This window comes from Sinocyclocheilus grahami, unplaced genomic scaffold, assembly GCF_001515645.1.
Source record: "Sinocyclocheilus grahami isolate Dianchi unplaced genomic scaffold, SAMN03320097.WGS_v1.1 scaffold524.1, whole genome shotgun sequence".
Classification (NCBI taxonomy): domain Eukaryota; kingdom Metazoa; phylum Chordata; class Actinopteri; order Cypriniformes; family Cyprinidae; genus Sinocyclocheilus; species Sinocyclocheilus grahami.
Window position 1 is genome coordinate 136293 of NW_015505703.1, and position 24541 is coordinate 160833.

The following is a 24541-nucleotide window of genomic DNA, read 5'->3' on the forward strand; positions in this document are numbered from 1 at the left end:
ATTACTGAGTGGTTAAGGTGTTTTTCACTTTAAACTAATGGTCCAGATCACTAGTAGTTCCTGCAGGCTGACAAGGTGACGCTTGAGTAATTAGTGAGAGGCTAATGTATTTTTCACTTTAAAGCTAAAGTGCTACTAAGGAACTACTAGTGAGCTGGACCATTATTTTAAAGTGAAAAACACGTTAACTCGTCAGTAATTACTCACAAGTAAATTAATAAGTTATTTAACATATTTTGTATCTGACATACTGTGCAGTCATACATTTGTGTGAAGCACTAGTGATATTTTACCAGTAGGTCTTTTGGAGTGGGATACATTGATACTGAGCTGACACGAAGCAGAGATCATAATTGTGAACTAATTCAATCATGAGCTTGTCAGCATCACTTCTTAATTATTAACATTTTTAAGTGAATTTTCATTTTTATTATTATTCTATGTTTAAGTTTGAACATCCATCCTTTGCTTCTCTATTAGTTAATAGTATTAAGTTAAGTGTTAATGTAGTACTACCTATTACTTCCTGCATAGTTACTTGTTAACAACGGACCATTATTCTAAAGTGTTACCCAAACGTGTCCTGTTATTCCCTCATTCTTTCTCTGAACCTGCCATGACCTCTGAGCTGTGCGTGGCTCTCGTTCAGTGATCTGCTGTCATATGGTTGAGGTTTGACACAGACTCTTACAGCCACAGGAATGATGAGTTAGCAGATCTGGTGAGATTTGAGTCAGATAATCTTTATGAGCTTTGCCTTGGTGAGTGTGTGTGTGTGTGTGTGGAGGGGGTTTGGGAAGAGGGTTGCTGATAAATGAGTGGATGAGGGATGGGGCAGATTCCCAGAACCCTTTGAACCCTGTATCACAGGAAGCAGCATGTGATAACGTCCCAGTGGCCTGTGTGAGAAAGTCAAGCCTTGAAAGTGTAGCTCTCACCCCCACACACATCACCACCTGTCTGGGCTTAACACATTAAGTGTCCATATAAAAAAAAAAACTAAAAAAAAACCTTATCTGAGGAAAATGTTATTTGAAATTATGATGTGATGTGTGCTATTTGACTGTGTAATTGCAGTTGCAAAGGTGTTCAGAGAGCCATTGTTGTTGTTGTTTTTGTTTTGTTTTGTTGTTGTTGTTTTTTTAAATCAAGGTATTTTTAATGAAGAAGCAATAAAGGTGTATGTAGCAGATGTAATTAAAATAAATAGTAATTAAAAGTAATTAAAAACGAAAAAGCCAACAAACAAGCCCCCACTCTATCAGAACATCTCCAAGATTCTTGAAGAATCCTACCTGCAATGCTACCTGAAAAACTATGTGCAGTGTACCAAGGACAAACACATTTTTTTTGGGTGGTCAAAGGGTGGTCACACCAAATGTTGATTTGATTTAGTTAATAGAAGTTAACTGATAAATAAAATCTATTTATAACATTATTTTTGAAAGCATCCTCACTTTACACAAGTGCCTAAAACTTTTCACAGTACTGTAGCTTTGCAGGAAGGTTTCTTCAAGCATCTTGGAGTTCTTCTGGATTTAGTCTGCCTCAGTTTTTTCTTTTTCTTCATGTAATCCCAGACGGACTGGATGATGGTGAGATCAGATCTGTGTGTGCAGCACTGGCTGTTGTCAGACTCCTTGTGCATACAAAATCTCACTGGATTATTACAATTAATGGCAAAAGGAATGTTTTGAAATGTAAACTGATATTTCCTACTGACACACTACAGCAAAAGATAGAAATAACTGGCTTACAACCATTTTTGTGTTGGTGAAATTACTAATGGTCTAAGACTTTTGCACAGTACACTATATATATATACAGGTGCATCTCAATAAATTAGAATGTCGTGCTTCAACCACTGCAGCAATGCTGGCAGCACTCATACGTCTGTTTCCCAAACACGTGCACTCAACTTCTTTGGTCGACCATGGCGAGGCCTGTTCTGAGTGGAACCTGTCCTGTTAAACCGATGTATGGTCTTGGCCACCGTGCTGCAGCTCAGTTTCAGGGTCTTGGCAATTTTCTTATAGCCTACGCCATCTTTATGTAGAGCAACAATTCTTTTTTTCAGATCCTCAGAGAGTTCTTTGCCATGAGGTGCCATGTTGAACTTCCAGTGACCAGTATGAGAGAGTGAGAGCGATAACACCAAATTTAACACACCTGCTCCCCATTCACACCTGAGACCTTGTAACACTAATGAGTCACATGACACCGGGGAGAGAAAATGGCTCATTGGGCCCAATTTGGACATTTTCACTTAGGGGTGTACTCACTTTTGTGGCCAGTGGTTTAGACATTAATGGCTGTGTGTTGAGTTATTTTGAGGGGACAGCAAATTTACACTGTTATACAAGCTGTACACTCACTACTTTACATTGTAGCAAAGTGTCATTTCTTCAGTGTTGTCACATGAAAAGATATAATAAAATATTTACAAAAATGTGAGGGGTGTACTCACTTCTGTGAGATACTGTATATATACTTTATATATAGCTGCAAGCAGCAATTACTGGGGTCAAGTGCTTTAAAACCTTTGAGTAATTGTAGACATTTTAAGATGATTTTACTCAAAATGGCTGAAAAATCATAAATAAAATCAGTAGTAATATTATTTAATGATTTTAATAATATATATATATATATATATATTACCAATAGGTGGCGCTGCTCCCAAATTGATGTGGTGTGGTTAACTAGGGTTGACAATGACACACACATAGTTTGGTACCAATATATCAAAGCATTGCAGAAATACAGCCTTAGATCCATTTAGGCATTTTTCATTTCTCCTGACCACTAGGTGGCACTGTGTCGAAACTGTGCAGGTAACCTCAGGACATGGTTGTCATAGCAAACTCCATGTTTGGTCTGAATACTATAAAGTGTTGAGATATAGCCTCATGTCCACTTTGGCGAGCTCTTTGTCAAATTTATTTGTGCATTATTCGAGAACAGTTGGGTCTATCTATTATTTTATGACCATCTACATTTACATTACGTTTAGTAATTTAGCAGACGCTTTTATCCAAAGTGACTTACAAATGAGGACAATAGAAGCAATCAAAACTAACAAAAGAGCAACAATATGTAAGTACAAATGACAAGTCTCGGTTAGCCTAACGCAGCGAAAGATGAAGAAGAAGATGAAGATGGTCTGTATCAATTTTGGTGAAAATTGGTTAAATCGTCTAGGACGAGTTTGAAAAAGTAGGTTTTTTACATAATGTTAAATATTTAACAAACAGTTTGATTGACAGCAGTGCATCTAGAGGCAAAGATGTTCAGAATGAGGAAATCTAACAGTATGATATGAATATTGTGTGTATGTGTGATATTCAAAGCGTAAAACATGATAATGCCATCCGGTGGTCAATTTCTTTTAAATTTAAAATCGAGTTTCGTTCCAATCGGCCTCCGTTAACTTTGTCTAATGGGTCCTCAAACTTAATTGGCAAATGGCAGCCACGTTTTTCGTGATACACCAATGCCCTCATGGATATGGGTCTCATCTTGACATTTTTTTTCCTTTTATAGCACCACCAAGTGGTCAGACTCCCCAATTTTTTACTGTGACGTCGGATTGAGCTTATTCATATGTGTTCCAAGTTTAGTGAAAATATCTAATTCCACTGAAGAGTTAAAGCCAATTTGGCAAAAAGCCTAAGACTAGTTTGCAAAAGTAGGTTTTGCGAAAAAATCTAAATGCTGGAATGACAGAAATTAAATCAGAAATTGGCCATTTCGTTTTCCAAGGATTCCATTGATATAAGACACTTGAGTCTACGACAAGCGGTCTATGGGCCCATTTTAACGATCTAAGCGCATGGTATAAAGCGCATGGCGCAATTGCGCTTAGGGCATGTCCAAATCCACTTTTGCTAGTTTAAGGTCTGGAAAAATGGTCGGCATGCCCAGCGAATGGTCTAAAAGGGTTGTCCCTATTCTCTTAATGCGTAATGGGTGTGTTTTGGGTGTAACATGCCATAAACCAATCAGAGTCTCATCTCCCATTCCCTTTAAAAGCCAGTTGCGCTCACGCCATGGTGGATTTGCTATTTACATGGCGGAATTTGCAAGCGGAAAAATGGAGCGCTTCTCTAGTGAGGGAATGGATCTGCTCGTGCGCATAATTCTGATACATGCAAAGACTATCTATTATGACATGTAGGCATTTTTATATTTATGTACACAATAATAATCTTTTACATTTTAATCTTTAAATTTTTCATTTTTAAAAATGTTTGTGTGCTGCTGTGTGTCCCTGTGTGTGTAATAAGCAAAGTGTATGCACGTTGTGCACCCGCCTATTAGCGCATATTACTAACACGCTCTTTAAATAAAAAAATAATAATATTGCGCCAGGCTTTAGACCAGGTTTTTGTTGGTCAATGGCGCAGTCTATTTCAGTTGCCTCAAAATAGCAATGCGCCAGCAATGCGCCTGAACACACCTCGTTTTCAAACCAGCACGCCCATGGGGCGCAAATGCATTAGCTATTTAAACAACATGGCACAGGATGTGAAAATGACAACTGCGCCGGCTGAAACTAACAAAAATCACGTGCGTCGCGCCTGACTCCGCATTGCGTCGGGTGTATGAAAGGGCCGTATGAGTTATGAGCGATTTTGCGTTTTTGATCGCTGTGACGCCCCATATTGGCCGATTGGACATTGCGTACATTCAGACAAGTTGCCAAGTTGTAAAGAATCTCCAGAATGATCATTTCATGGAATATCAGAATTTCTCCAACTGTACATGATACCTAACATCTTTAATCTAGCATCCATATGGTGGGGAGGAGGAGTCTTTCCATTTGCACAAAAATAAAATCAAGAACTAAAATCTATAACATCAGACTAACTAATCTAATTAATCCAAGTATTGCAATAACATTCAGTTGACCAGGCATTTTGGCCCTTGCACACTGAATCCGAAACTTGTATCCGGAATGTTTGCATGTTAAAAAATAAATACGATCTCACATTGTGTCAATCATGTTTACACACTGCCTCCGAAACTTTCGTCCGTCATTAAAAAAAATTGTATCGGGTTCGATTTTCTGCATTTTTCGCATCCATAGCAAGCATTTTGAGAGGTGTTTTGACCATTCAGAGCCACCGCACAAGCGAACGCCAAAATCCAGAATGGTGTCTGACAAGTTGATCCACTTCTTCTTGCTGCACAAAGCACTGTATAGGTCCATGCACACTGAGTTCACGGAAATTGGGGGTCTTCTTTTTAATATGTGGCTCCAGTATCGCTAGCAAAACATCAAACTGAGCCAATGACATCCTGAAGTAAACTTTGAATCACCCGGGATAATCCCGCAGCTCCTTGATAAGGAGTTGTCACTCTCCTTGGATTGGATGATGGATCCAATATTTCCTCTTTCTTTTTCTCTTTTTAAGAAGAGAGAGGACAACAAAATTATCCTCACTGCTTGAAGACTCCATTTTGTATTGGTTTGTGAATTTTTTCGCAACGGATTAATTATTATGCATCGGAATCTGTGTGCAAGGTTTCTGTGCGTGACAAATTTTTAGGATGACGAATACGAAAAAACACAGTGTGCAAGGACCTTAAGTCTCAAACATAAAATAAACCCCCGTGATTTAATAGCAATAAGCATGACCAGAACATACGATATAAAGTGGCTGGTGATTGTTTGCATCAGTCACATGTAGGATCAACATCACTCCTAATCTTAGCCAACTTAGCCTTAGACCAGGGGTGGCGAACTCCGGTCCTGGAGAGCCGCAGCCACAGTGTGCAAGGACCTTAAGTCTCAAACATAAAATAAACCCCCGTGATTTAATAGCAATAAGCATGACCAGAACATACGATATAAAGTGGCTGGTGATTGTTTGCATCAGTCACATGTAGGATCAACATCACTCCTAATCTTAGCCAACTTAGCCTTAGACCAGGGGTGGCGAACTCCGGTCCTGGAGAGCCGCAGCCCTGCAGAGTTCAGCTCCAACCCTAATTAAAACTCACCTGCCTGTAGCTTCCTAGTAACTGTTCAGACCTTGATTAGCTTGTTCAGGTGTGTTTGATTAGGGTTGAAGCAAAACTCTGCAGGGCTGCGGCTCTCCAGGACCGACGTTCGCCACCCCTGCCTTAGACCAATGTATAATTTTGAACTGAATAACCGCATATGTAAATCTAATAGAGGAGAAATATATTCTTTGCATTAGTTTGTACCATGTATCAGCATCCTTTTCTTTTTCCCTTTGTTTTTGCTTTAAAGAGTCTAAAGCTGTTATGTATATTAAGTAGTTTATAGATTGTACTTATAGAGTGTTTTACCTGACTTTTTTTCTGAGCATTTTGTGGCAAATGTTTGCCGAGGTGTTCAGAGTGGCTTTTAGCACGTTGGTAACACTTTAGTTTAGGGACCAATTCTCACTTTTAACTGGTTGCTTATTAGTATGCATATTACTAGCATATTAGCTGTTTATTAGTTCTTATAAAGCACTTATTAATGTCTTATTCTGCATGACCATATTTTTAGATCCCCATACCTAAACTGAACAACTACCTTACTAACTATTAATAGCAAATTGGGAGTTTATTGAGGCAAAAGCCGTAGTTAATAGTTTGTTTATTGTGAGAATTGGTCCCCAAACTAAAGTGTGACCAGCACGTTTTTTGCAGTTAAAAGAGCCCACCCCTAAGCCTCTATGATGTTCTGGTCTATCCCTCCTTTAGTATAAGTGTGTGGAATTTTGTTGTCCATTTTATAATTTGCAATGCTAAAATAAGATATTTTAGTAATAGAAAACACCTCTCCTCAAAAGGCTGCACTACTTCATGTTGAATTGCTTAGGGTTGGGGATATATTCACATCATTAACCTTAAATCATTAACCACAACCTTAAAAACAGTTTTTTGTTTTTTTGTTACTAATAGTTTTTTTCTTTTGTTTTGTTGTTGTTGTTTTTCAGCAATAGTGAGTGCTAAACAAATCTGTCTTTTCTCTTTCAGATATAGTAGTATGTAGTATCTGTTACACAAGTGCAGTTAAAGTAGTTTGCTTTCATATTTCCATTTCCCGTTCTCAAAAGACTTCCAAGGATCGGGTCTGTTTTAATTACACCGCACTGCACTGGACCCTTTTTTTTCTCCCACATACTGTGTTTGTAGTCTGCTGAAGGATTTGTGAAGGACGTGTTGGCATGCTCAGCTCTTGGAACGGAAGAGTTGTGGATGGTATTGAACTGTTATTGTTTGAAAGCAGCAGTCACTGTGTCAGAACCACAAAACACCAAAGCAGAAAGGAAAAAAAACAAGCCCTGTGTAGCTCAAACACAGCTTTAACAAACCCAATATCTGCCTCATAAAGAGTCACAGGGGCGCTGCCCAAGGAGAATATGTCTCTCTTTTTTTGCATACCAAAGCAAATGGATAAACAAATCACAAAAGGACTTGAAGATGTGTTTTTTTTTACTTTGACCAGTAAGCAACTGCATAGCAGCAACAAATCAGCTAAAGCTCACAGCAACAACAACAAAAATGCAACACCTTAGCAACCACATAGAGACACCCTGGCAACCACCGACACGTAATACATCTGGACAAACAACGCTAACATTTTTTTGTTGGTTATTATATTTGTTTAAAATTTTATTGTATTTTTTTTATAGTCACACTTTATTTTAAATGGGTTTTACATTTATTATGCTCTTTTACAAAGTCTTGATTTTGTTTTCCCAAACAAAGACGTTTGTGCACGGGGGTAAAAAAAAACCTGCGTTCCTTAAGGCGGTCACACACCGGAGGAGAAGTGCAGTGCAGTGTCGCGTCTTTAAAATTCAAACATGTTATTTTCTATGAGTGTATGCACACCGGCAGCACCGCTTGGCGTCTGTCCGCAGCGTCCAGCTACGTCGTGTTGTACTTGTTGTAAGAATTGTTCTAGACGCGGCACGACGTGGCGCTACGCTTCTCGTCCGGTGTGCGACCGCCTTTAGACATGCCGAAAACCTTACGCTACAGCAGCTCTTCTTCTTGGTTTTCTCTGATGCACTAACTCTGCAGCAGCACTTCTTCTTCGTCGTCGTCTTGTCTGATGCACTCAACCAAGTGTTCTAACCATGACCTCGCCCCTCCCAACTATTCGAATTTCTTTTAAGGATATTCTTATGGGTCGTTTCGTGACATCACAAAGCCCGAAAACCAACACTGTAGTCCAAATAACCTGCAATTATGTGAATTGGTCCTTAAAATAAAGTGTTACCGTACAGTTTAAGAAACAATTATGAAAACATGCATTTTTTTTTTTAGGGTAGCATGCACGGATGAATCGTTTGCACTTTTGTTAAGAAATTATATAGTTATTTTAATTTCATGTTGACTTAAATGAGTAAAGGTATCTGCTCTTAATAAATAAGTTGTTGTTGCAAGCAAAACTCTTCCTCATATCCATCATTTAATAGTCAGGTTAAAGTCATTATATCCACCACATCCACATTCTCTGCTGTCATCATACACCTCATATGTGTGCAGCTGGAAGACAGAGGGAAGGGAAGGGATGAACGTCTGTAATTTAGCTGCGCGAGCTCACTCTCACATGGCCACATTGATGTGTGCACAGCCCTCTGGGCCCGAATTGCACTTCTATGGTTTCAAAGTGCTCTGGCTTGTCGTCATTAACAGATCTCTTTAATCTGACGCTTGAAAAACTTCTTAAAGCAGCACACTACAAATAGAAATTCCACATGAAGAGCCGGCTAGTGCTAACAAAACATGGGCTGCAGTTTAAAGAGGCCCATTCTTTTCTCTCTTTTTTTTTCTTTTCTTTTCTTTTCTATTGCCTTTACCCGAGGGAGACATACTTGCCTTATCTTTTGAGGTGGACCACCCAAGAAAAATGACTCAGGTCTCACCTTTGAGTGTGAGTGAGCTTTTCAGCTCAGAACTTGCACATCCACATCTATGCAGGTCCGTACGTGTGTGAACGTAGCGTATTAGATGTGTGTGAGTGTGTGTTTTAGTAATCTATGGGGATAAACAGCTGTTGAAGAAAACCATGAGGGCCGAGACAAGAAAGTGAGAGAATAAAGGCCATTGCCATGCCTCTCTCTCCATTCAGTCCCCCTTCCCTTGCCCCCAGGAAATCAAATGTTCCACGTTTGCTGCTTGTTTAGATTGATCCCGCTCTGGCTGGCTGATAAAGAGCGTATCGCCTTGGCCATCTGGACCCTGTTTGGAGAGATTCACCATAGAAAATCACACATTCACGCAGAGAGGAACAACAGCTGTGAGGTTGCTATGCTTCCCTCGGCCCTTCTGAAGGTTTCGAGGGAAAACACAAGGCGGTATCAAGGTGTATCCTTGATCAAGTACAGCCGGGGTATCCAGGAGACCTAGGGTTTGCTGTTAAGTGGCTCTCTCTGTCCCATGAGATCAAATGAAATGGAGCCTGTAGAGCATTTGTACACAAAAGCCACTTTAGTAGCTTGTCTTTACTGGCCTCCCTCACCTTCGTGCTCGGCTTAGCCAGTGACCTTTATCCCATCTGGAAGGACCTGATGTGCTCTTCAGGAGAACATCGGGACAAAGGGATCACCCACAATGACTGATTCAGGCTGTTTATTAATGAGAGCCTCAGATGACAGGGTCCTTTAATGACAAAGACGGAGATATTTTCAACCCCTCACCCCACCCCGGCACTCAACTGTTTCGTAAATCTGCTAGGAACCACATGAAAGACTCGACTCATAACTGTCAGCACTCTTCCAGGAAACATCACCACACAAAGGCTGTTACATTTCTGGGGTCTGCTGGCATTCGGGTTACTGGCTTTGTTGTGTTTCATTAGATGTGGACTAGTATACAGTGACGGTCATGGCTTTGTTGTACATTATGAAAGCTTCCTAAATTTCCCTCTAGGCCTGTCCAAGGCCTGAAATAAACTTTCTGCCACACCTGCCGATAGGTCTTAGGTAGACACTGTATTTATGATGGAAATGAGGCCGCAAGGGATGGAAGTACATTTCATTTCATGTACAAAACTATTTTAAGGTTCAACTAACCCCCCCCCCCCCCCGGGAAATGTTTTTGAAAACCATTTTTTTTTTTTTTTTTTTGTTTGAATTGCCTTTAATTGAACTTAGTTTTTTCTTATCAGTTTTGTATATTAGGGCTGTGTGTTACACCTAATGTTGTTAAATGAATGTTTATCGCATTATTTCAGTTTCATGTGTGTTACCGTGATGGTGTTTAGTGTTTGTGTGAATGAACCTGTGCACCTGCTTTTAATCTGTATTGTTAAAAGCGCTATATAAATAAAGGTGACTTGACTTGACTTTGACTTGACTTGAATAATCGACACTAAAGTGCGCAACGATTTGTTTACTTTGATTGCATTGGTGCAGGCTGTAGATATGTTCTTACTGTACAATGGGTTTTAAATAATGCTATTCTTTTTTTTCTTTTTTTTGCTTGCCAAGGGTCAATTCAACAGTCATTCAGTCAATTTCCATTGCATTACACCATTACTGACCTTTCACCCTTCACAACCAGAAAGTCAGGCCTTGTAGTCAGCAAAAAAAATACTTTTTGTTTTCATTTGATTGAAGTCAGTTCAGTGGGAATTAAATATGACTTTTCCATTCATCCACTGCCTTTTTATGAATTAGAATGGTAGCTACTCAGTCATTTGTGGGCATGTCTGTACGAAATTGAAGCTGAGCGAGAATGGAAAATGAAAATGCAGATTAATTCGATGATAAGCAAAATCATTCAATCCATATGCCTGTTCATGATTACATCCATTATGGTCACAAAAAAAATGTATTATGGTTTATTGTAGCTTCTTATAGGCTTTGGTGAAGGTTTTTTTTATTTTTTTAGTCTTTAAAGGTTCTGTTGCACCATAAAAGAGAGTCATATTGTTAAAGAGCCACTTTTGTTACATATTTTTTTAACCCCTCCAGACTGTTACTACAGATTTGACCCATATGGGTTTTAACACACAACTTTCCAGTGTGAAGCTTCATGACCTCCTTCACAGATGTGATTTGAACATGACTATGCAAAATGCTTTTACTGTCACCATGTCTCACACACACTCAGTCACAAACAGTTAAATGTGATTTATGTGACTCAAAAACCACTATGCTGGAAATGTAATGCTTACTGTGCAGAAGACTTAAATCCACTTATAATGTTACTCAAGGTTTCTTGCACTGAAAGCATTTTCCACCCTGCCTTTTACAATTAAACAGGCTGCTTTTGCTCTGACCCCCTTTATCAGGCCAGGTCAGATTTCTGAATCCTAAATACGTTTTGATATGCATATGTGGGTGGTCATATGTTAATGAGCTGTTAACAAGCTTTTTGTGTAGAGTAGATTAGTGTTGTAATATAAATTGTCTAAATGTTATAGAATGGAGTATGAAAAATAAGCTTTCTGTGTGAAACAGGATGTGCCCTTTTTAAAGATGAGAATAATGCTTAGCTTTCATCCAATCAGAACAGTTTTGCGATTTCTTAAATGGATCTAGCAGGCTTCTGAGGTGAACAACTGCTACTTGGCCCTTTAAAAGAATGAATAGTTGATTTTATTCTAAATGGTTTTGAAATGAAATGATAGGCTGTTGGCTGATCAAACACTTTATGTGATGTATTTGATACCCTTCATTATGGATTTGATTGATGCTCAGCTTTATTGACAGTGATGCTTCTTTCCTTTATCTGGAATCTACCGGTACTTTATCTAAAACTCGATTTGCAATTTTCCCTTTCAGGTTCTTCAGGAACGTGTGGAGAGTCTACAGAGACAGCTGCATGCCGTTGAGAAGAAGTTGATGAGCCACGAGTTGGAATACCAGGAGCAGGTAAAGTTACAAATGGCTTGGACCCCAGAGTGCGTGCCACGTCCCCTGGAGGGCCAGGAAGAAGCCATGTCTCCTCACTGAGTCACTGATATGCCCTGCACACATTTTACACATTCCATGAGATCCGGCTTCAAGAGCCAGAGCCCTGGGCCAGGAATGCTGTCCCCGTTTCAGAGGGATTTCTCAATAATAACAGGCCACCTTGACCTTGAGTTAAAGAAAAAAGAGAGAGAGAGAGCTAATTAGCTGATTAATAGCTCCGGGAGGGTCTCTGGACCTGGTATGTGAGTAGAAAAGCCCTTTTGTCCTGGAAACCTCTGCTGACCTTTACTGGGCTCCTCAGACAGTTGTTGGGATGTGCCCTTGGCTGAAGTATCTGTTCAGGCTACAGGAGGGCTCTCTAGAGGAACAGCTGCACTGAGTTGGCACCATATTCTGTGGAAGAGTCCCAAAGATGCCTTTTATATGACTGAGAGCCAATCGATTAGTGGTCAGACTGTGTTATGATGAACATAGGCCAGACACCTGACAATTAGGGACAACTAGGTGGTGTCTAGATTGATGACTGTCCAAACTAAAGTGCTTCCCCAAAATGACTTGCGCTCACGAACAGTCCAAATTGGCACTATAATCAATTACAGAATAAAATAAAAAAAAGTTTAAAGTATGTTTACAAAATATCAAGTATGTTTCTGTGATCTGACGCTGCTACTTGGGTACTCATCCCTATCCCTACACTTTGTTACTTATTCTAAAACAACAATTTTTTTTACCTTTATTTATATAGCGCTTTATACAATACAGATTGTGTCAAAGCAGCTTTACAGTGTTAAACTGGAAAATAGTTTGTCAATAATGCAAGAGGACAATAACAAAGAGTCATTTTTCCAGCGAAAGTTCATTGATGATTCAGTGATGTCATCATCCAGTTCAGTTCTCTTCCAATAGTGTTTGTGCAATCAATCAAGTGTCCCCAACTAAGCAAGCCAAAGGCGACAGTGGCAAGGAACCAAACTCCATCGGTGTAAGAAATGGAGAAAAAACCTTGGGAGAAACCAGGCTCAGTCGAGGGGCCAGTTCTCCTCTGGCCAGATGAAACCAGCATGGCGTGGTTTAATTTCAGGCGGCAACACAGGTCAGATTGAGCAGAGGACTTGTCTAATATTTGTTCTAACAGTCTTTCAAAACGTATTAATGATTTACAATTAATATCATAGGCTAATGATCATGAGCCAGTCAAATCCCGATAGATAAAATCAAGTACCACTTACATTATTTCCCACTGAAATATGTCACTTTAGGGAAGTTAAAGGCATTAAATATGTGGCTTCATATTGTCTTTAAGCAACACCTTTGTCATTAAAAAGTTAATGAGCATCAATTAAGCATCAAGATTTAGAACAACTGTTAAAGTTAAAAAAAAAAAATTTAATTCATTTTAATTCTGTAATGCATATTTCTGAGCAAATCAGGATGTTCAACAAGAAAAAAGTTAGGACTTTTACCCATGAGAAATAGTTGGTGATAACTGTCAAACTCATTTGCTCTTTTCTTTTCCGTAGAACAGCAGTTCATACTTGCCCTTTAAAGGACAAAATAAACCATAAAATCTTGACATTCATGGTCACTATGCAGTGGGGTTGTATACAAAAGTGCAGTGTGATTTCTCCTTTCTACCCAGCCTTTATATGAGGGTAACACATTTCGAGGGTCCATTTTGATTTCATTCTGACTTCAACAAGCCCTGGAGACAAGACCTCCGCTTTGGAATGCGATCGCCCACCCCAGACCTCCTTAAGAGACAAAGCGCCTGCAAAGAACATCTACTCCCACCTCATAAACCCTCACAACACCCCACATCTCAAACGCTGTGCATGTGTTCGTGAGAGAGGGAGTATATGTGGAAATAAATGCTGAGAGGCCTGCTCTCTTTTCAGTGCAGTGATATTGCCCCAGTTTATCTTCCAAGACATGTCTTTGTAATGCAATCCTCGGCATGCAAAAACAGCCCTCTTTTTGCCCAGACTTCAAACTGATGTTCCTCGCTCGGTTGCTCCGGGCCCCTCCACGCCTGCTTGGCATGAAATGTCGGCATGGCAGTGGTGTGTTTCTGCGCAGTCTCACTGGCACGCAGGATGAGACGATTACAGACACAAAGCCTTCGAAACAGTTAAGTTACGGAGTCCTCCGAGAGGTTTCCTTCCCGAGGCACATCAAGGTGTTATTCTCATATTAGGATGGATTTGACATGTTAGTTAAACAGGAGCTATTCGCTGCATGCTAAGTGTGCTGACGACTGCAGTGAGTCATAATCTGGCAAATCTCCCTTCTTCGCTGGTGAGGGTGAAGCCGAGCTTTTGATGTAAGCATAGGATTTCAGTGATGTCAGCGATGATGCGTTCAACACTCCCAAAGCTTTTACATTTTTACTTGCTTTATTAAACGTACAGTATGCAATTTCTGAATGACCAAACATTTTTCAAAAATATGATTGTTTTTCTGAACAATTCCCCCAATCTGCTGTTGGTCAAACAAACAGCCAGTACCTCACCAAACTCACCCAATTGGGGTCGGTATTAATATGTCGGATGCTTAAACAAACAAATTGCATGGGATGGAATCTTGCATTTAAAAACACAACAGAACAGTTTAAAAACAGTTTTAAATATGTAAAGCTTATGATGACAATAAAAAAGGAACCCCCTATAACAGTGATCCTCAAATCTGGCTCGCAGAGTTTAGCTCCAACCCTAATCAAACAAACCTACCTGTGATTTTCAAATGATCCTGAAGACATTGATTAGCATACTCAGGTGTGTTTGATTAGGGTTAGAGCTAAACTCTGCAAGAAAGGGGATCTCGCAAGCCAGATTTGAGGATCACTGCCCTGTAAAGACAGAGCCACTACTACCAATACGGAGTAATGTACACTTTTCAAGAACCAATCAATTCTAGATGAATCCTGTCCAATTTTTCTCGTTGATGTCCTTTTTTGTTAGAGATATGACCGATTAAATCAATAAAATGAGTAGCAAATTATTTGTTGCGATTTCTTGTCGACTTTAATATTGTAGTGTATAGACCTTATGTAGCTCCACCCCTTGGGATCTCGCAAGCCAGATTTGAGGATCACTGCCCTGTAAAGACAGAGCCACTACTACCAATACGGAGTAATGTACACTTTTCAAGAACCAATCAATTCTAGATGAATCCTGTCCAATTTTTCTCGTTGATGTCCTTTTTTGTTAGAGATATGACCGATTAAATCAAATAAAATGAAATGAGTAGCAAATTATTTGTTGCGATTTCTTGTCGACTTTAATATTGTAGTGTATAGACCTTATGTAGCTCCACCCCTTTTCAGCGCTGCGCTCCTTGTCTTCACTCGTCCGTTAGTATTTCCACAGCGTGAAGGTAAACTTATACGGATTATATTTATGGTAAAACTTTAGTATAGGGAACAATTCTCATGATTAGCATGCCTATTGTTAACATATTGGCTGTATATTAGTAGGCCTACTTATAAAGCATTTATTCAACATGACCCAAATACCAAAACTTAACAACTACCTTACTAATTATTAATAAGCAGCAAATTAGGAGTTTATTGAAGTAAAAGTCATAGTTAATGGAGCTAACACAAAAATGGAAGTACAAAGACAAAATTCTAAAGATGGCTGTGCACTTGTTTCTCTGACGCATAAGGTCTATAAACAAATTCATGAATTTCATTGCAGTATAGTTAGTATTACTCCTTTGCCAATAACAGGGTCATTACTATTAGCTGTGTATTTCCACAGAAAAGATGTCTAAACATTAAATCTGTTCCTCTCCACTGCCAGCGCACCGTAGAGTAAGTGGCGTCATTTTCCATTAGCTTCCCATTACCTGTGTAGAGCCGCACTCCACTGGAGTGGCACTTCATAAATCATACTTCTGCCTCATAACTTCATAAAGAGCCTCCTCCAACCTTTAATTTCTGTTCACATCACTCCCAGCCTCTTAAAAATGCTCCTTTTCAGTTTGCGTGCAATTCAGAGAGCTTCGTACTCAACTAGTGCTCTTGACTCCAGAACCGCCAATTTTAAGACGCAAACCTTTGTAAGTGATGCAGGTTTTTGATGTACCCTTGTGCATCTGACAATGTTTTTGTCACTTTACCGTGTTTTTTGTTTTTTTTTAAATGCTTGTGCACTCTTTCCCTCCCCTCCACCCCTTCATTAGCATACATCAAGCTCCTGACGACATGACAAACTTTATTTGAACATTCAAAGTGCTGAGGTCTTGCTGCTTTCAGCTGGCAGCTGTCAAAAACCCCAGCTAGTGACACATCCTGCATCTCTCAAAGTCAAATGCAGGCACAATCTAAAGACTATATATAGATGAAATGGTGTCATTTTAAGTGAGAATGGTGCGGAAAGGAGACTGCTGCTGTCTTCAGAATAGAGGTTGGTTTATTAAACAACAAAGAATACTTTTTAAAAAGGAAAGGAAGATGAAATCGTTCACTAGTCATATTGTTCAGTTGTGAAATCTGGAAGCTTTTACGTGCAGTTCATTAGTTGATGGAAGTAAATCAAAAATAAAGCACAAAGCCTTACCCTCAAAGTGGCCCAGTGTTTCAGTTGTGATTGTAAGGGCCTGTCAGAATTTACTGAAAAAGGAAACCTTTATAAATGAGTGGCTATGTTCGGGGAATATACTGTGTCTGTCATGCCACAGTCAAGGATGTTTAAAGGGATAGTTTGCTCAAAAATAATCGTGGCTTAATTTGTGCTGGATCCAGCCAGAACAGGATCCGGGACCTCTGTTTTTGCCTGTCTGTGTTCCGGTACCTGTTTGCATGGATCCAGAAGAAGCGTTATGGGCGCTTCTGATGAGGGTTAAACAGACTGGGAAGACAGAAAGTGGAAGATTAATGATACAAATGGTCACAGTGAGGATACTAGCACTTTCTTTTTTCCCCTTCCAGCCATAAATATGCTATTTACATTAACGCAATATCAGTAGACATTATTTGCGAATTACATGTCCCTAGTATTTGATATTCTGGTCACATTTTAGTTTGGGGACCAATTCTCACTATTAACTACAACTTTTGCCTCAATAAACTCCTAATTTGCTGCTTATTGATAGTAAGTTGTAGGATAAAGGTATCTAAAATATGGTCATGCAGAATAAGACATTAATACAAGTACTTATAAATAGCTAATATGCTAGTAATATGCATGAGAATGTGTTACCAATGGAAATATATAATTTACGTGATTCTATAGTTCATAAATGAATGTGAGTAGCCTAAAATTATTTTTAATTATTGTCACACTATTTATATCACGAGAGTTATTTGAAATTGAGGCCTGTAAACCCCATAGTTTGGTCAGTGGGGATTTGAGTACATGGCATATGTTATTTTAAGCACATGTTCTGTGATCTTCCCGGGACCTGCGGCCGCTATGCACTTAGCATTCCAGCACTTTCCGATTTACAGATTAAACACTGAAAATAATATTTTGAGTGAACATTTTCATGCCAATCCAAACCTTGCAGAACACAAAAGAAGATATTTTGAAAAATGTTTCAGTGTTTTTCATACAATGACAAAGTCAGGTGACACTATGCTTTATAACCCCACTAACTTTCATTGTATGGACAAAAAAGAATTGAAACATTCTTTAAAATATTTGCTTTGTGTTCTGCAGAAGAAAGAAAGCCCTGCAGGTTTAGAAGGACATGATGACAGAATTTTCATTTTTGAGTAAGACTAATCTAATAGACATTCATATTTTAATTATTATTGCTATTATTTTAAGTTGGTGATGTCTACATATTTAGTGGTGTTCGCTAAGACAAGCGTCACTATTGCTCATACTTAGTAATATTGATTCGGAACAAACCCCCTGTTGCTCTACCAATTGAGCTACAGAACCTCCAGAAACTGATGATTTCACATCACAACTTTGCTGTTTGAGAAGCTTTCCGAAGAGGGTATTATTATAGTGATAAAATTTATGTTTTTAGAGGTTAAAAGAGTTTAATAAGTGTAGCATTTGGACCAATCAGACACACAACTTTTTGTAATATTTAACAAATAATATCTAATGCCCCCTCACCTAACCAAAGGGCCAATTACGAGGGTCTATGGACCCTTCCCCCGAAATGCACCTAACACTACATAAGTCAAATGCGAGTTGATTTATATTGACAGATAGTTGAGGAACTAATAGGAATAGTCCTGATGCTCAGATAGAAGAATGCCAGAGATCCGGACTCTCTTAAAGGGGTCATGTGATGTTGCTAAAAAGAACATTATTTTGTGTATTTGGTGTAATGAAATATGTTTATGCAGTTTAAAATTAAAAAAACACATTATTTTCCACATACTGTACATTATTGTTTCTCCTCTATGCCCCGCCTTTCTGAAACGCGTCGATTTTTACAAAGCTCATCGGTCTGAAAGGCGAGGTGTGCTGTGATTGGCCAGCTATCCAGTGCGTTATGATTGGCCGAATACCTCAAGCGTGTGACGGAAATGTTACTCCCCTACCATACTGTGATGATGCCCTGTCAGGCCGGAGCGATGATTCAAAAACAATAAAACCCATTATAAACGAGGCATTCGTTGCATCCCGTGGGGACATAATTATGGATTATAATGACTTATACTGTCTTTTTACGCGTTGCATTGCATCGCGCCGCGTAAACATAAAACCATGTCTGCATTTGTGATCGGAGAAATGACAAACAACAAGCCCTACTCTACACTGCTCAAAACTCGCGTTTGAATCATCAGTGGCAAATTCTTTAAATATAAAAAACGTACTTACAGTCTGTGAGTCAGAACAGCAAGCATTGTAGTCTACTCTACCAGGATCAGGAAACAGTTCTCCATGAAATGTGCTGCACACATCTCAATATTTGGGTTGAAGTTCTCTGGAACAGTGTTGTAAATATAACTTAACCACTGATTTCTAGTCGGATTCGATGAAGGAGCATCCGGAGGGCTTGCGGCAACCACATGTGACGACCCCGGGCTGGACTCCGCTTCGTCCACGGTGAAAGCCGATCCGGCGATCCACAGCGCAAAGTTGTTGTATTTCCTCAGCGACCAACACGGATCAGCTCCAGGCATGACGAAGCAATATTGTCCTCTTTTGGAAGGCCAAACAAAGTAGTTTCGATTTCACAACGAATCACACAGCGCCTTCACGACAACAATACTACAGCGAGAATAAAAGTTACGCCTTCTTTCTTTGCGTGAACATTTGGGCGGTGTTATGCAAATTTTCCCACATCGTGACGTAAATATGTGGGGGCGTGTTAGAACGAGCCATTTTAGGTAGGTGTGGCTGACTCCTAACTTTGAGACTTTAGTCTTTGCAACTTTACAGATCTTCTTTATGCACCAAGAACTTGTAACACTCCAAAGAGAAAGGAAAAATTGAAATCGCATCATATGACCCCTTTAAAGAACAATGTAGAAATGGGTTACAGGGACCGTGATAAGATTAAAGATACACCCAGTTACAAAGTTTAGACATAACCCTATAGCATCGTGGTGGTGAGTTTCGCACGTGCAAACACCACTCTCTTTTTCCATCTAGTTCGGCTCCTAACAGGGCTACCATTGTAAATGGGGAGCAAACCTTTTGTAGTCACTGATGCTGCCAAGGGTGAGCGTTCAGCTGTTGAGAGGTCCTCCACAGTCTCATGCAATAACACCAGTTATAGTAAACCCACTGCCAAAGCCTTTTACCAGTCCATTTAACCATGCTGTTAGCACTCAGATGCTAAGAGCCACTTTCCCCTGGCACATCTTTGCTGCATCTCATGCTGAATATGTTGCGCAAATAAAGTTGTACGTAGTGGGCTAGTAGCCAGACACAGCACTGCACGATGGCTCCTATTCTCAAAAAGCTGTCTAGCTGTATATGAAAACCACTCCCCCGTTTCCTTTCCCTCACAGATGCCTTTACCTTCCACTCTCTGAGGCAAACATTCATGGCACGTCGAATTCAATTATACGTGGGCCTCCCGATACAGTACGCAGGGCTGCGTCTGCTGTAGTGTGTACTAGTTGTGTTGCATGGAATTTGTATGATGAAGAGGGTCATTGAGATAAAGTCTTTGGGATTGGAGGCCGGTGGAGAGTGGAACAACATGCTGTTATGAGTCCAGCATCTACCACTAGATCTCAAGAACCCTCGAACCAAATACGATCAGCTTAGAGACACTCAGATGTTGTCTCGATAGCCGATGTTATAATTTTTTGGGGATATAATCACTCAGACAGGAGTTCTCTTCACACAATGGATCTGGTTTTTAGTTACAAAATGGAAAGACTTATTATAATCTATATTTTCAGCTTTTGTTTTTGAACTGAGTCTGAAGTAGTGTTGCATCATCTTCAGTAACATTGAAGTTTGTCAAATGAAAAGGAGGGCAGTGAGCGGGGGACAATTGGGTAAATGGCAAAGGCCTAGTCTACAGCTCACTGTGGGACAAAAAAAAGAACAGAGCTGTGTTCAGATAATATATACTCTTCCTCTTTAAAGTGGCTTCCAATCCTTTCATTGTACCCCGGAAGATTAATTACAGAAAGCCAGAACAATCAGTTAAATCCACAACAGGAAAATTATTTTAGGAAAGGCAATCATCTTTTTGCTGCACTTCAGTTCCCTCAAACAAGGCGAATATTAAGACGTTTTTAACTTAAGATTGTGGACAGAGACTGCCAAAGACCTCAGTGTCTGTCTGACACGGCCAGCAGAGGAGCTGGACTAGACCCACCAAGACCTAAACACAGACCAGTACCAGACCTCTTAAGACTGAGATTAGAAATGGTCGTACATTCCCACATTCACATGAGACGGTCCATCAGGATGACGAACACCAAGAGAGACTGGCACATTCAAAAACGAGCAAAATTAGCCCAAAAATTACCATACAAAACTACAGAGAATTTAATGTGTACATGTTTTTTAGTTTTTTTATTGAGGCAAAAGTCATAGTTAAGAGTTAGTTTATAGTGAGAATTAGTCCCCAAACTAAAGTGTGGCCTTTAAAAAAAAAAGAAATGGTAACACTTTAGAATAGGGAACACTAATTCACTATTAACTATGACTTTTCCCTCAATAAATTCATAACAATTAATTGTTAGTAGTGTAGTTGTTACGTTTAGGTATGGGGTAGGGTTAAGGGATCTAGAACATGGTCATACAGAATAAAGCATTAATATGTACTTAATTAGTACTAATACATTGCTAATATTCTAGTAATATGCATGCTGATAAGCAACTAGTTAAGAGACCCTAAAATAAAGTGTTACCAATTAAATATATAAATAAATGAAAAATGAGTCGTCTAAGGTAATTGCAATAAGTCATTATTAGCAAAGCATTAGCTGTTCAGGTTTCTGTTTAATTTTTACTCAGTAATGTTATGTTTCTTTTTTTTCTCTCTTTATTTTTTTCTCAAGTTTCAAATATCTCGTTTTATTTTTAGTAAGCAAAAATACATTCTCAGGTTTTTTGTTTTTTTTTACTTTTAGATTTTTATCAGAAATTAGGCATGGCACCTACTGTATGTATAGTTAGATAACACCACCCATCTATTCATAGCACTGCCATGTTTTTCTTATGTTCAGATGAGCAGAAGGTAAAATAGTCATGTCTCTCGGGCACTTCATGTGAGGAGTGTTATTTTGGTAACACTTTAGTATAGTGACCAATTCTCACTATTAACTAGTTGCTTATTAGCATGCCTATTATTAACATACTGGCTTTTTATTAGTTCTTATAAAGCACACATCTTTATAAGATCTACATCCCTAATCCTACCCAATACCTAAACTTAACAACTACCTTACTAACTATTAATAATCAGCAAATTATGAGTTTATTGTGGTCAAAAAGTCAGTTAATAGTGAGAATTGGACCTTAAAATATAGTGTGACCGTTATTTGTGTGACAAAAGTTTCAGTAACACTTTAGATTCGGTAACACTATTCACTATTAACTAGTTGCTTATTAGCTTTCATATTACTAGCACATTGGCTGTTTATTAGTACTTATAAAGCACATATTAATGCCTTATGCTCCATGACCATATTCTAGATCCTTTAACTAAACTTAACTACTACAAACCTTACTAACTATCAATAAGCAGCAAATTAGAAGTTTATTGAGGCAAAAGTCATAGTTAATAATGAAAATGTGTTCCGCTGTTCCCTAATCTGAAGTCTTACCTAAGTTTCTGTTAATGAACACTGCACAATGCAAGACACTGAAAATAACCAGACATGGCACAACAACCAATAAAGATACTGTATGCAGGCATTTGTGTAATTGTGTGTATCAAACCAAAAGACCCGTATCAGTTCAGTTGGCAGTGGTGGAGGTAACGAATTACAACTACTCACGTTACTGTAATTAAGTAGTTTTTTCGGGTAGCCTACTTGCACTTTTTTGAGTATATTTTTAAAGCTGTCATTTTACTTGTACTTAAGTACAAATTAAGCAAAATAATCTAATTTGTTACTTTTAAATCATAGTTTGTTTCTGAGTACGCCCACAATTTTAATTGATATTCAAACCTTTGACAGCACTTCAGTAGCCAATAAAGATATCCGAACATAAACGGAGCAATAAAAGCCCTGATATCTGAATCGGGAAAAGCCGCCGCTGCAGCAGGGTTGAAGAGCTGATCAGATGGTGAGGGAGCTCAGGGTAATTTATGGACTCAAAGTTTGGAGAAACAAACTACATGGCAGTGTTATCATAAATATCTATATTTTGATACCGATACTGATTTATCTGACACGGTTCCTGTAATGTTTTTATTATTTATTAGCTCTAAAAAGGGGAATATTTATGATGAATTATAACTGGTTATGATTCATAATAAATATTTAGATTATATCTTCGAATTAACTGTAGCAGAATCAATATTACAATTATTTGATCTGTCCGTCCACCGAGCAGACAATATAATCATTTATCAATTCAAGGAATATTTATTTTCTGGCCACGGAACAATAAACTGTCCTTCTTTGTACAGTGCTAGCAGTAATTCTTAGCCAAATGTAGCAAAGGTTCAAACATTCATTGATCTTAAGCCATAAACAGTCCAACGCTCATGCATGATCCTACGCAGACGCTACAGTTCCATTACTAATTTTCCACAGTATCTTCCGAATATACACCGATACAAGCTGTGCCTCTCTCCTCTCCGACAGTGAGTTTGACAAGCATCCGCCTTCTGTCAATTACAGAGTCTGAATGTCCGCGCGGAATTGCAGGTATTCCGCATACTTTTAATCATTCCCGCGCAAATGTGGTGAGCGCTTTATTGTAACATGAGAATACAGTCATGTAATCACAGAAAATTGGATGCAAGCTCTCAAATAGGCCTAACTTATACAAATGACCTGCCTGACCTCTCACTCCGATATTGCTTGTGCGCACTCAGACTGTGTAAATTCCCGCGCAAATGTGGTGAGCGCTTTATTGTAACATGAGAATACAGTCATGTAATCACAGAAAATTGGATGCAAGCTCTCAAATAGGCCTAACTTATACAAATGACCTGCCTGACCTCTCACTCCGATATTGCTTGTGCGCACTCAGACTGTGTGCAATCGCGATCTCTCCATGCTAAAATTTTTCCTCTTTGCTCCTGGATTAAACTTTGTCAAAATACGCCTGGCCGATGAAAATGCTACTGGAAATTTTATTGGCTGTAAGTGAAATGCATCAGAAAGTCTTTCAACTATCAAAAATGGACCTTTAATTTCTTTACAATGTAAGTATGCTAGAAATGTTTCGGAATGGGATATTTGTATGATTTGTACATATAAATATCCTAGTCTGTCTAACTGCATCACTACATTGAACAGACATTACAGGTCAAAGCAATCTGATGTTCCATTTATCTAAGCAAACCACATATATGGCTCTTAAAACACTGCCTATAAAAATTCAGTGTTGTCATATTTTGAATACCTCAACTGAATTGTTTTACGATTTTTACGGTCTCTCAAAACTTTTCTAGACGTGACCTTGCTGTATCCTCAGTGTAGCACGTCTTCTCCACTCCTCAGTTTATTGACAAAAAGTGTTTCTGTGCTTGAGTGTGTGAAGGAAGAGGGGAGACCTAACCAAACTTGCCAAAGTTGTATGTTCAGTGTATAGTTTGTACTTGCTAGACAGACAGCTTTAGATTACAGAGGACTGACCACAGTGTTTGACAGGCTGATAGAAGCGGGACATTTTTAAACTCTTCCCTCTCTCCTCATGTAGATCACACCCGTCCGTCAGGAGAGTGAGTCGAAGATCAAAGGCCTGATTCCCGCAGAGCTGCAGCAGGAGCTGGAGGACACCATCACCTCGCTTAAGTCACAGGTGATCAAACAAATACACACACCACAAGAACTCCCACTGGACACACATAAACAAATATATGTTAGTGTTTAAATTTATTTTTGTAAGGCAGGTCAGAAAAACCACCAACACAGGCACATCTGGACATTGCGTAATTTTATATACATGGACTCAACCTCAACAGATTCACAAACACACCTGGAGCACTTATACTGTATACCTGACTGCATATATATATATATATATATATATATATATATATATATATATATATATATATATATATATATATATATATAAAAAATACGT

At 38.9% G+C, this 24541-nt stretch overlaps 1 protein-coding gene across 1 annotated transcript in view; it reads left to right on the forward strand.

The window, feature by feature from the left end:
- The window catches only part of LOC107555075 (centrosomal protein of 112 kDa-like), a 161680-nt gene that overhangs the window by 131129 nt on the left and 6010 nt on the right, over positions 1 to 24541 (forward strand). The window contains 2 exon segments of the mRNA XM_016237772.1: positions 11763 to 11852; positions 24152 to 24253. Of these exon segments, the coding sequence (XP_016093258.1) occupies positions 11763 to 11852; positions 24152 to 24253 (192 nt within the window).